The sequence below is a fragment of the Ambystoma mexicanum genome, chromosome 1q (assembly GCF_040938575.1).
Source record: "Ambystoma mexicanum isolate Mex_15411 chromosome 1q, UKY_AmexF1_1, whole genome shotgun sequence".
NCBI classification, from domain to species: Eukaryota; Metazoa; Chordata; class Amphibia; order Caudata; family Ambystomatidae; genus Ambystoma; species Ambystoma mexicanum.
Window position 1 is genome coordinate 788,004,197 of NC_090922.1, and position 14,073 is coordinate 788,018,269.

Below are 14,073 nucleotides of genomic sequence, written 5' to 3' on the forward strand. Positions count from 1 at the left end.
CTCAAAACTGGTGGAAAACCATGAAGCCTAAGGCTAAACACCTTAAGACTGTTGGATTTTCTGCTGCAGACCCCAGTATATATTCTTGTGTTAGGAGGGAAACTTCTAAGCCAGGTAAAATAAGATCTAAGTGTAACGCTCACCTGATTCCCACAGAGGCGCAGGTCTGGCTTCGAGTGCTGATGCTTCTTCAATGGTGAAGCGCAGGACTCTGAAGATGGACAGGAAGGGCCCTCTACTCTGGCTTCTCCGGCTCGCAGGAATATTCCCCTGTGCGTGAAAAGGGAGTATTACCTACTGACTGAGTTATGCTCAAGCCTCCCACTCTCTTCCAACCCTCCACGATACCCTTCCACGATTCCCCGTGAAGTCTCACCTTAGGGTCTGAAAGGACGAGCTCTCCATCCTGCTTCTGACGCAGGGGCGCGTTGAACCCAGTTACTTCACTGGATTGAGGTTGGATGGGAGTTCAGGTAAGCTTGATTATACTGGTAAGGCGCTGTAAAAGTTCTGTTGCAAGTTCAAAAGTTCAAGCTTTAAATAATAATGTTCATTGTCTTTTTTCAGGTGATGAATGAAGATTCCTTTGGAGACTTCTTGCAACAAAGCACTGATGTTGATGTCTTTTCCCCATAGGGGCCAGGGTTCGGAATGCCAGAGATATGGCGCCGACCCGAAGTGAAACGTGCAGTTCCAGTAAAGATCTGGTAAGTCCTAGATGAGCGCTCAGATAATGTTTTTGCATTCGCTCATCTAATGTCTTTGTCTTTTTTCCCCATAGGGCCCGGGGTCCTGCTTGGAAGCAGCAAGACCCGAAATGAAATGGGAATGACCCAACAGGTAAGTCTTAGAAGGAAACTGAGCTTTTCCTATTCCCTTCCTTCTCTCACCTCTTATTCTTGTCTTTTTCTCTAGGCTCTGGGAAGTGGCTGTGTATCCGGATGATCGCTGCTGAAGATGGAGGAACCCAGGAAAGGTGAGTGAAATGCAGCGCTGCAGCGATCGTAACGAAATGCTTTTAAAAATGATGTCTTCCCTTTCAGGATCGTCGGTGATGTCTCTGTGGTGCAGATTAGCTGGTAGGTCTCTTGTCTCCCTTTGCAGGTGACCCAGGATGCTGACAGGCGTGGCTGAAGTCCAGATGCAGGAGCTGACACGGTGAGCGTCCAGCTGCGAGGAGCAGAACAACGCGAAGCGTGAGTTGCTGATCGGGTGTGGTTTGAATAGCTTTGGAAGAAGTTCCAAGTGTGTATCCTTCCTCCGATCAGGTATGTATCCTTCCCCGACCACACCCGGGTGAAAAGTAGTCCCACAGGTAAAGTAGTTCCTATTCAGGCCTCAAGAGGGCCTGGATGTGGCAGCATGGTCTGCATCAGGTAAGTGCACATTAAAACACTTGAACACATGTCTAGCTTTATGAGCCTGGCGCCTAAGGCGCCAGGACAGAGGTCCAACATGAGCCTGGCGCCTAAGGCGCCAGGACTGAGTCCAAAGAGCCCCAGCTTGGGCCCGCTGGCACTCCCCTGGGGGAAATGATGCCTGCCTCTGGGGTTGCTGGGTCGGACCTGGCTCCTTGGAGGTAGGCATCATGACACTAAGAGGAAGTGGAATCATGTACCTTGCTTGACCACAGCCCCTCCAACCTAGATACCTGAGACCCAACCTGCTCTTGTGAGAGAGGTGGTGAGGCATCCTGGGAGCCCCTCTAGGTCTAACGGATTTCTTTCTAAGGACCCCTTGAAAAAGCCTATTGTAGGTTCAGAAGTTGTCACAACTTCTGAGTGACTGTTAACTCAGATCCCCTATACATTAAACAAGAGAGATGTACCTAACAGTATTTGTAGGTCATATAGCTTGCAAATGAAAACACCTGTTAAAAAGTTCCATAACAAGGGTTACAAAAGGTTGCTGGTGTTCTCAGCAAACAATGTAACCGACTTGCAACATGAGATCCATCCAGGTGAGGAGTAGATCCTCCTGTCCCTTAGTCTCGGGGGGGGGTGTTAGGGAGAAATCTCATTACTGTGCTAATTCCCTTCAACCTTAGAGACCCCCAGCTCGTTTGATGGACTTTAGGACTTTTTAATTTCTACCCTGGAGAGAGTGAGCCCTTTTTCTCACTCCCTCATGTATTTTTTATTTGATTTGGATTATGTGTTTCCTTTGAGTTTGGAGTCTGACAAACTCCATAGGCATCTACTTTTTGTATGGTGACACACATCACCTTCAGTGCAGTGTCAGAGATCCTTTAGATTTCTTTTGAGGTTTAAATTTCTTTTCTTGTGAGAACTGCTGTTCCCAAGAATAGTAAAGTAAAGTGAAATTGACTTTGCTTACCTTTTCTCTTTGTAGGTCCAACACACCCCATCTTATCTGAAACACTTGTGTATAGGCGCGTTACAAATGCCATATCATATCATATCATATGTGGAGTGTTGCAGGGCTACTTAGTAGCCCCTTTTTCCTACTTACTCATGTAACATTTTTTTATGTTACCCTCACTACTTTAAATGGCTGGTGGCAGTGGTTTAATTTTCCTACCATTGTGCTTTTCTACCGCAGGCTGAATCCTCAGCTGCAGTATAGCACCGATGGGTGACCATTTTGTCAAAATGGCCCTGTGTTCTTTTTTCACCATTTCTTGTTTGTGAGGTCTTTCTTGGTTTTACTCTGCGCAACAAACCAGGTTTGACCCCTTTGTTTGTTTTGCCTTTGGCGGGCTTCAGTACTGAAACCTGCCTCTGGCTCCAGTGTGTCTGCAAGGGCAGGAAGTGAGGGAGGTGCCAGAATCTCCCCTGTCCTTAGTCTCCAGGGAAACCTTAATGCACCCAGTCCTGGTTGGCTGGCTGGCTGTCCTTGCAGGATTAAAGACAGAGTCGACCACTGGGAAGAACAACCCGATGAAGAAACCATGAACGGTACTTGCTGTATCCTTCTGGACCGGTGAACTGCCCGGTGAAGGCCTGCTGCTGTGATGAAACTCCTTTTTCTACTCGACGAGAGAAGCTCCGGAAAGGATGACTTCTTCCCTTGGGTTAGTGAGACCAACTAACCCTGAGATGAACTTTGCTGGAAGACCTTCCCCAACTGGATGTACTTCTTTGCTGCTGCAGGAACCGAGTGCCAGGGGTGGAGTAATCCATAGTCGAGTGCAAAGTCTGTAAACCGGCCAAATGATGCAGGAAGCTCCAGAGGACCCTCCAGAAGCAGGATGATCCAAGCTCGAGTCACCTCACCAGAGTGCAGGACTCAAGGAGTGAAGGAAGCCCAACCGGTGTCCATGATCCACGGTAGTGCTATTTACCGAGTGATGAAACCGCGAAGTGTCGCTGATCCGAAAAGAGCCCGTAGCTGACACTGACCATCGAATTGCTGCCGCAGGAGTCCCCAGATGTCCTCCCTCTTATCCCCATGACTGTGGCCCAGGAACACAGGATCTGCATCACTGCAACCAGACAGGAGCCAGCTGGCCCCTTCTCTTCTAACCAAAGGTACTGTTCTGACTTTGGGGTACTTACCTCATTGTCTGTAGCTTGCACTTCTCAGTTGAGACTTGCAGTAGCTGCTTTTCTAGAGTTGGTCTCAGCTCTAACTTTTACAAGTGTAACAGCTTGTGACTCTACAGTGATTTTTCTACAACAAACTCTCTAACATTGTGCAAGACCTTGAACTAAGAAGTGTCTCAGCTCCATAGACTTTGCTCCAATTGACTTGGACTGTTCTGGGTCCCTGCAGACTCTTCTATTCCTTTGGCTTTGATTCTTACTGTCCCTTATAGGTGATGCATTGGTTTTAAACTAATATTGCTGGGAAAAGCATTTTATCTAGACTTCATTGGAAGAGTTAAAGTGCTCACATACTTTGAGAACCTGTTCAACCTTTTTCCTTCATTTAACCTTACTTTTCCACCAACCTCAGAATTTACAAAGTGTACAAGTGATATATAAATGCCATTACTGTCCTAGTTAGGGAGGTCATTTCAGGGTATAGGTAGTGTGTATGAAGCATCTCTAAAGAGTATCTACTTGCTGTGTGTCCATTCTGAGAAAGTATTTTGAAGTGTACTTGATTACTACATATATTGCCCTTTTTAAAGAATGCTTATTTAAAACTGACCGTTAAAAAATAAATAATTATTTTACTAGAAAACCATGAGTGTAAGTGTTATTTGGATACTTGTATTGGTGGATTTCATTGCTACAACTCTACAGCTCACATGTACCCCTCTTGAGATAAGTCTGGCTGCTCAGTCACACTACCAACTTGTATAGTACAGACCTATACCAATAGGTGGGTTACCTAATACCAAGAAGACCAGGCTGGTGTAGTCTCCCACAGGGTTACTACATCAATTCTTGCCTAACAGACTCCTAAATAAATGGGGAATTACATCCTTACCACTACGTGTGATCTGGTGCAAATAGGGCCAGACTGAGTAGCAGTACCGCTATTTGCATTAGTGGTATCCTGGCGGTATTACCGCATGGATACCGCCAAGGCTGTGTTGAGGCTCAAAGTAAGTAAAGCAACTCATATACCTTTTAAAGGAGCAACTAGTAACTTAAAGGTAAGTACAAACTTCAGGACACTTTGTAACAAATTCTATTACAGATTCTATTGAAATTCTATTTCACTAACTAAGAAAGTAAATACTTTTTACACCTGTTATAGTTTTCAAGACAGAAGCCTTATCTTTTAAAGTCCTTCTCTAGTCTATAGCATGAGTTTTCTCAGAGGCTGAAGAGTGACCCCCATGGTCTAGGAGCCAGCTTTAGGCAGGTGAGGATAGGGTTCACTTGCAGGAAAGTCAGAGTTCCAGAGGATATCTCTTCAGACAAATAAGTATTCACTTTAAAGTTAGTTGAAAGTGTTCAGGGACTGTACAGAAGAATACCTATATGCATTCCAGCATTAGGACTGGGAGAATGGAATAGTCAAACTCCCAACCACACAAATAATGCATTCAGCCTCACAAGATTCACACAAGACTTATGGTAAGTATTACCCAAGCCAACACATACCTCAGCAGAAAAGAAGAGCTTCTGGATGGATACCTTCAGGATGCAGCAGCACAGGTTCCGGTCCTTGGGTTCTTGATCTGGAGACTGAAGAAATGGACACTGAATGAAAACTGGCAGCAGTCATCGATGGGGAAGCTTCCAACAAAGGATTCTTGACAGCTTCTCGTGGCTCTATGGATTTGGCTTCCTTTAACAGGTACCTGATGAAGAACGAATATCACTGGCCAGATTCACTTCACTCTCTTGGCAATGCACTTTGGTGAGGGTACTTCATGGATTCGAATCGTGTCTCTGGAGGTCCAGCAGGAGTTCAACAAAGTTTCTGATGAAATCAGACCTTAGGTTGTCATCACTTTGGGAATACATTTGGTAGGGTTGTCTCAATGGGTATCTTCTCTCGAACACATGCTGCAGCATTGGCCCAACTGCAGGTGTCAAACACGGCACACAGGTCTCCAACATATGGTAGGTAGGGGGGCAGGGTTTCCTGCAGAAGCATGCAGCTGCTCCTCTACATTCCCCCCTCTGGTCAAGTCCTCGACCACCTCCTCAATTGTTTTCACATCCAGGTATTTTTTCTTGAAGAAGTGTTTCTTTGGTGCCCATATCTTCATCACTCCCCTCAGGGTACCTGCTGATTTGACATGTTCATTCACACTCCAAGTAATGTAGTTACATTGTCCATTCGGAGTACAATAGACCCATCGTCCCACATACTTATTATGATTCTTTAGATACAGAAACTGGGTTCCTTCAGGTGCTGCAATGCTAGCCTTTATGTATATTCTAACCGCGTCATCAGTCAGCTCCTTGGCGTTTGGTTCAGGTTTGACATTGATCATGATCTTCATCCCTACCACCTTCTTTGCTGTTATCTTGCATTGAGCAATCACCACCCTGACTACACTGAATCCAGGCATTACTAGCACCAGTATTACTCCAGGAACCTTGGATATATTCACCAACCACTGTGGAATCCATGAAAACAAAGAGGCAAACCAGATGTCATCTTCAATGTCATCTGTCTCGTCTTCCATCTTGCCATGCAGGTCTGTCAACAACGTTATGGCCTCTGTCAAGGTTCCATTCGGGTCATCGTGAGAAGGTATAAATGTGCAACAGGATGGCCCGATTTTGGCATAAACTCATCCTTCCATTGCTGTGATCATATCAAGGACATACCTATTTTGGAGGGTTATCAGTCGTATGGCCGTCAGCTCTTCTTTAATGGCGTTGAATCCCTTTATGATAGCATTAATTGTCTGCAAAAGCTCCCATCTGGTAATTTGCAACCACTTGTCATTCTCCACTGTTTGGATTGCAGGCATGAGTATAGCTGTCATTATCTCACTGAACAAATTCAGGAATGGTATAATGAGCTGTTATCAACTTGGCTGAGAAATAATTTTCTCTTTTCGTTCGTCGGAGGAGTTCAAGTGATCTTCTTTTTCTCAAATGGTCATCCACTTTTGGAAATTCACCACTGTTTAGATCGCTCTGAGGAATCACTAATGCTGGAACATGGATGAGCACCGGGGACAACACTCCGCCCCAATCATTGGGCAACTTCATATAGGATCTAGATCCACATGCCCAATATCGATCCATAAGGACCGCTGTCCCTCCTCTCATCCCAGGAACGTCAATGGTGGCTTTTCATTCCTTGTTATATCCCACAGGGTTCTTTCCGTGTTTCGGAAACATAGTGTTGCATTAACCAATGGGACTACAACTACTGGGCCTGATCCGTCTTCTACTCATGTCAACAATTTAGAGTGATTGGCCCACGACTTTAAGCATCCATCATTCTTTTTCTGCACTTATTCTCCCTAGTACATCTTCTGCAGATGAGCTTCACACCATTCATTCTTCCCATCCCTTTTTGGTATGCACTCGTCCATAGATCAATATTTGAGTTCATTCCCAACATCCAGGTATCCTGCTATTTCTGTCACATCAGGACAATTCATTCTCTTCATTTCTTCAATGATCACCTCATCCTATCCTGCAACAGGATATACATGCATTTTGCTTTTCCATCCAGACTCCTTCCCCGTTTGTGTGGTTTTGATATAGTCATCCTGGTATGTAAACAACCATTTTGATCTCCATTGACTGAGTCATTTCGCATTGTGTGCTGATACCTCCTTAAAAATGAAAGCCCTTACTGTATTCATAGGGGATGAGAGACCAGAAATAGCAACTCTGATCAGACGCTCTTTCTCCCACCTTTTTCATGTATTGATACCACATGTTATTCCCCAGGTGAGCTGAATTATGTAGATAATTATTTTTCTGATGTTTGTTAATCTGCTTAGAATCACATGCTGTGCATTTTTTGTGCCATCCTACTGTTTGTTGAACTAGTGTTCTCTCTATAATCGGGTCATTTTCTTCATTAATCATTTCCAATACAATCATTAAGTTTCTTTTATATCTGTAACTGTACAATTTGTTCAATTATGGAAATAAGGAGTCTTCTTATCATTGGACCGTTTTTAGGATCCTGTAAAAAGTATGAATATTAACGTCTCTTCTGACAAGAGCAGGATAAGATTGAAGTATAAACACAAAGACAGCACCCACAAGCCGATAAACGTCACTGTCAGTTTCTTCTTCTGACAAAACCTCCCCCAACTCACCTGCGCTTGCAGAATCACGGACAGGGATATCCTTCCGTCTGTAGTCTTTTTTGGAATGGAGATAGGGTCTATTTCGAGAGGCCGCCACCGTGGCCACTCAGGGCACGAGCAGTCCGGTGGCTGGGCTCCCGAAATAGCCAGAGGGGAAAAAGCTGGTTCGGCAAAAAAAACCTAGAAGTGTCAAAGTCCGTTGATTTCTCAAGGAGAGTTTTTGATGATGTGAAGTCGAGAATTCTGGTCTGCTGATAAGGTAGTTACGAGGTAATCCACAGAACCCGAGTGATAGAGTCATCCAGGGTTCCCGAGGGGGAACGGAAGGTAAGGAAAAATGGTGACTAGAGGAAAGGACTGATGGGATATACGAGGGCGAGCCGGTAAAGGAGAAAGAAGTCAGCGGCACGCCATAAAATAATCCAAAAGGCAGAGAAAGGGATGGCGGAAGCAGGGAGGAAGAGGTATAGTAATGGAGCGAACGCAGAGAAGGTGAACACCAGCAAGAGAGAGAGAGAGAGAGAGAGAGCAAAGCAGAAGAGGACCAGGCAAGGATATCGGGAAAGAGGGGCTCAGCAGAGCCAAGAGAAACCTAGGGGAGCGTTATAACCAAACAGAGAAAAAACTCACGGGGGTTGAAACGCACCGGCTGACTGGAAGTCAGGAAGCTTCCAGCCGGCAGCCATCTTGAAAACAATTATACCGTCAGGAACGTTCGGAAAAAAACGTACCGGCCCGTTAATGGCGTTTAACACACCAGTTGTCCCACAGTCTCCAGGAACGGCAGAGTGTGACAGTCACTGTCGGCAGGTATCATGTGTTTTTATCACCTAAAACAAATATTCTCCACGAAACGAATCTGCATGTTGATTAATCCCTTTTCCAATTTCTGATCAAGAACTGATGTTTAGGCATAATTCTGATGCATTATTCACTGCTTCAATATATTTCTAAAAGTTCATTTCACATTTCTGGAATTCTCTGCAAGTCCTTGCACTCTCGGCTAGAATATATATAAGGAGTGTCAATTGAATTCCAGTCCAAATAAAGTATGCGTTTATCACTCATTGCTTTATCATCCTTCTTCTTAGTCATAGATGCACACGCGGAAATTATTCTTCTTATCTTGCTTCTGAATCAGCAACAGTAGGAGGGAGGGTCTCCCCTTTATAAGCCTTCACGTCGTTCAAATGCAACCAAACTCTTCTTCCCTGAACCTTAATTGCTGAAGAGGAAACTTCTTCAACACAGAATGGGCCATTAAAGCTAGGTTCATGCCACTTCCGGGTAAAATTCTTGATCTGGATCAGGTCCCCAACATATAACTTAGGTGGTGGTAATAGTTCACTTGGATTGGTTGCCGAATTATCTTCCTCCTTGTTCCTAGACCATCCCCCCCGATGCTTGACTTGATCTCAAATTAAAGAAATACTTGTCATACATGTCAAATAATCATGCATCTCATCACCTAAAGTTTTTTCTACACTCTGGGCATCACTCCTAATCCTAGACAGAGGTGTAAGGGGCATTCTCATTCAACACCCTGTTACTAGCTCATGGTGAGGTGGTGGTCCGACCCTGGCTGATTCTGAAGGGCATATAGGGCTAGGGTTAGGCAATACAGCCATCCCTTTTTCAAAGTAAATTTAATCTTGGCAATCCTCTCTTTGAGGAGACCGTTGAGTCTATCACATATTCTGTTCGCTTGTGGGTGATGCATAGAAGAAAATGTGTGCTTTTTACTTAATAAAAGCCCTATTTGTTCGAATAGCTCATTGTCAAAATGTGGCCCATTATCAGATCACCTCACCTCGGAAATACTTTGCGCACTAAAAACTTTGCTGCGCAAGTGGCATCAGGGTGTGTACACAGACTCGCCTCGATCGACCGAGATAAGGGACACACCACCACTAATAGATACCTATATCAATTACATGTACGCTGAAACTGACCATTCAGTCGAGGTATTACTCCTCTAATAGTTATCAGTGTACACCCAGCAGAAAACTTTTGACACACGATGCAATTTGCCATAAATAGTGCAACGTGTTGCAATAAATTTAGAATGAACCAGTCGTCTACGATTTTGGCAGCAAAGGTTTCTCTAGTTACATACGTGGGGTAATGCAGCTGTTCAAGTGCGACTTTCAAAAAAGTTACTGGCATCACTGGCTTTCCAGTGCTGTCCTTTCGCCACAATGCTTCAGTTGGGGATAAAGAACACCCCTTGCTCTTCCTGTGGTGTGCTTCCCTGAATCTCTATTAATTGGGTCATCAACAGCATATTAAACCCCTCCTGTTCTAACATGGTTGTAGCCAAATTCTCTTTAATATGAAAACTCAAAATTTCTGGAGAACATGCAACCCTTTTGGCTTCTATGTCTGCAGCTACGTTCCCACAAGAGATAAAGTCTGTATGTTTAGTATGGGCTATGCATGTTATGACTGCTATGGCTTCTGGAAGTTGTAGTGCCTTTATAAGCCTATCCAATAAGGAAGCATGCTGCACTGGAGTGGCGTCTCCGTGGAGGTAGCCCTTCCTTTTCCAACATGCCAACCCTGCGTGTACAGTTGGCATCACATAGGCAGAGTCACTGTGCATAGTCACTTCCTGTCCTTTATGTTTTTCAAGCGTGTCGATAAGCGCTATTAATTCTGCTGCTTGCACTGAAAAGTGGGACGTAGTCTTGCACTCGCCACTACTTCAAATTCTCCATTTAATCTGTGTCTCTCTACTGCTGCTCCAGAATGCCTTTCCACACTAGTCTGATCAATTTTCAAAGAACCATCAATAAAAATAACCTCCCCTCCCTCTAAAGCATTCTCCTTCGCATGGGGTAAATCATCTTAACATTCAACATAATTAGCACAGTCATGCGCATGATCACCTTCTTCTACTGGCTCAACTATGAATGTGGCTGGGTTCACTATTTTACATCTTACAATTTTAATTGTTGGATTAGAAATAATTACCTCATTAACTGAAACTCTTTGGGATGTCAATGTGCCCTTGGGTTTCTCTAGGATAGAAAAGAGCATGCTCCACTTAAAGGGTCATAGAACAGCCCATGACAATACTTGTGGACTTCTCAATTGCAAATGTGGCAGCTGCCAAAGATTGTTCGCAAGGGAAGTGACCTCTCATAACTGGGTCTAAAATCCCACTGTAATATGCCAAAGGTTTGTACCCCAATGTGGTTCTTTGTGTAAGCACTGCTGTCATTACTGACCCATTTGTGTGTGAAAACCAATACAATTCCTCACCATAATTGGGAATCCCTAAAACTGGGACTGCACAAATTGCTTTTTTCAATCTCTCAATCCCCAACTTGTGCCTTCTTTAATGCTTGCAGAAGTGGCCTTGTGTATGTGCTATAATCAAACATCCAGGTTCTAACACAATTGCACAAAGCCAGAAACTGTTGCATCTGTTTTAATGTGTTCGGTTTTGATATTTTCATGATTGCCTCAGCTCTCTCAGGTGTCACTTTCTTTCCTTTACGCGAAATTAACTGACCTATGTATAACACTTTCTCTTGACAGTACTATCACTTCTCTTTGTCCACCATATATCTTTTACCTGCTAAAATAGTCATTAGTTGGATAGAGTTCAGTCTACACTCACCCTCTGTTTTACTGCAAATGAATAGGTCTTCTACGTATTGTATCACTGCACTTTTGAGATCGATATTGCATAGATCCATCCCTAGAACTCTGTTAAAGATCGATGGAGACTCATAGCACCCGTGAGGCAAACAAGTGTATTTTAGTCTTTTTTGGCAAAATGTAAATGAAGCTAAGTCTTGGGCGTCCTTATGCAACTGGATCGAGAAAAAGGCATTTTTCAAATCGATCACCATGAAGTATCGAGCTTCTACTGGGATACTACACAATATTGTCACCGGATTAGGAACTAAAGGAAACTCAGCATCTACAATCTGACTAAGAGGTCTCAAATCCTGGATAAATCTCCTCGATCCTCCTTTAGATGTTTTAATCGGATACACCACAGTATTACACAATGACTCTGATGGCATCAGAGTCCCCTGATTCATCAGTGCTGAAGTAGTCTGAAATATACCTTTGTCAGCTTCTTGAGAAATGGGGTACTGTTTTCCTCGATGTAAAATTGCTCCTGGCTTAAGCTTTATTTTAACGTCTCCTATCCCGTTCAATAAATCTGCATCATAGGGGCCTGTTGTCCATAGGGCACTCGGTACATTTTCAAGACCTTCCTGAAAAAATGCTGGTCGCTGCCGCATTATCGCCATTCTTTATGGGACTTGCCTTTTCTCTATCCTTATCCAGTATGTAATGCTCATGAAGAACATCACTTCGTCATCGCTTCGGTCTTCCCTGAACTTATCATCATCAGTTATGTCAGTCAGCCTGTACCCCTCCTCAAGAGCTATCACTGTTCTCCATGGTCTGCCCTCATTGTCTATCCCTTCGAGCATTGCAATTTCTTTTCGTACAATAGCTGATTCCAACTCTATAGGAATAGTCTATCCACCTTCCTCAGCCATAGGTATTTGAGATCTTTCTCCAGCATGGGGTCTGGCATGGATTCACATGCTCATGAATAGTCCCCGTCAGGCTATGAATCCTCGGTAAAAGAAAAATCTGTTTCAGTTTCATTTCTGAACTGTCTTCTCGCATAAACCAATCACTGAGCTCTGGGTCATACTGCCCCCAGCCAATGACTGCTCACTACCGAAGCCTCTCCTCTGGCAGCCATCTTCAAATTTTTACCACACGTTCAAGTGTTGGGAGTACTTGTGCTTTGCTCTTCGAGTTTTTGCTGCGGTCCCAATTTACCTCTTTGGAACAATAGTTCACCCAAGGTTTAATAGCAGAAATTACAAAGGGAAGCCCAAAGGGGCAACCCAGCCTAAGCCCAAAAGTTATAGGAAACTATAACTTCAACCACACACTATGGAGAGACATAAAAAGGTCACCATACAAACTGTAAACAAATAGGTGAGAGGGGAAAAAGATTCCCACTCACCTAGGCACAAGGAAAAATAATCACCAAGTCCAAGCAAAATGTTCCTGGGTTGACACAGGTCAGGAAGATTATTCAGATTTATGACAATGTTACCTAACACCAATCATTGTTAGAAAGGGTCACCAAAAGCCTTCAATGCACACTGGAACTGGGAGTCTGAACACGTAAGCCAACCTGAGGAACACAGTATATGTTGGAATTTGTTGTCCACACTCTCAAAACCTCATGAGAACTAGACCTTAAAAGAATACAGTGCATGATGGAACTTGGAGGCCGATAAACAAAAACATCTTGTGAAAGTGACCCTAGCGACATCACCCTGGTTGCAAAACCTGACAGTCTTGCAAAACCCATCTCTAAATAAGGTTTTGTTTAACTTTTCCATCAACTGTCAAGTATTCGGTTTGTAAATTTCAATAAAGAAATTAGAAATGGAATCACTCAGTTCGTCAAGCCACCACAGTAGAAATAGTGAAGACTTGCATGAATATCAGTTCAAGTATGACATAGAAAGAACATTTAATAAGTTGTCCAATGCTACATTCATACTGTTACACATTACAATATTTTCATTTAAACTCATGCATGTTCCCTATTATATTTTTTGTCACTGTGCTTTTTTATATGTTTGTGTTATCCTCTTCTCTTTTCCCGTTAGTACGCCCCAGCATTCCCAGTAGCGGAAGCCATCCTTCCGAAGTGGTTGTGACCAGAGGGACCAATGTTACATTGGAATGTGTAGCTGAGGGTAATCCACGACCAGCCCTAACCTGGCTTAGAGACGGGAGACCTCTACTAAGTGGACGAGGAGTGGAGATGCTGAATGAAGGCCATGTGCTTCACCTTATCAATGCTGAAGTCTCGGACACTGGCCGCTACGTGTGCATCGCTGTGAATGTGGCAGGCCAAACCGATAAGAAGTATGATGTGAATGTCCATGGTAAGTTTTGGGATGGAACAATTTGCTACTTCATTTGTGCTCCTTTTTGTTGGTAGAGATACATTTTACACACTCTATGGACTAGTTTCTATTTCACATTCCTTTGTATACAATTATTTATATTACACATTCAGTAAACCTATGTAGCCAAGGGAGATTTCATGTAATTTCAACTAGTCCTTTTGATCACGAGTTAGGCGGTATGAAAACCGATTTTAATTTGAAGTATTTATGTAAAAGCTCTGTGTTAGGGAGAATTCTCATTTCTGTGCTAATTTCCTTCAACCTTAGAGACCCCCAGCTCTTTTGCTGGACTTTTGATTTTTGTCCTATAGTTAGGGAGACCTTTTTCTCACTCTCTCATGTATTTTGATTTGATTTGAACCCAGTGTTTCTTTTGGTTTTGGAGTCTGACAAACACCATAGGCATCTACCTTTTGCATTGTGACACACAGCACCCTCAGTGCAGTG

General features: G+C 43.6%; 1 protein-coding gene across 2 annotated transcripts in view; it reads left to right on the forward strand.

Annotated features, from left to right (window-relative positions):
* Positions 1 to 14,073, forward strand: part of HMCN1 (hemicentin 1) — a 1,785,366-nt gene that overhangs the window by 855,250 nt on the left and 916,043 nt on the right. For both annotated transcript variants that reach the window (XM_069641364.1, XM_069641365.1), the window contains exon 45: positions 13,321 to 13,602. In XM_069641364.1, the coding sequence (XP_069497465.1) occupies positions 13,321 to 13,602 (282 nt within the window). The remainder of the gene's footprint in view (positions 1 to 13,320; positions 13,603 to 14,073) is intronic.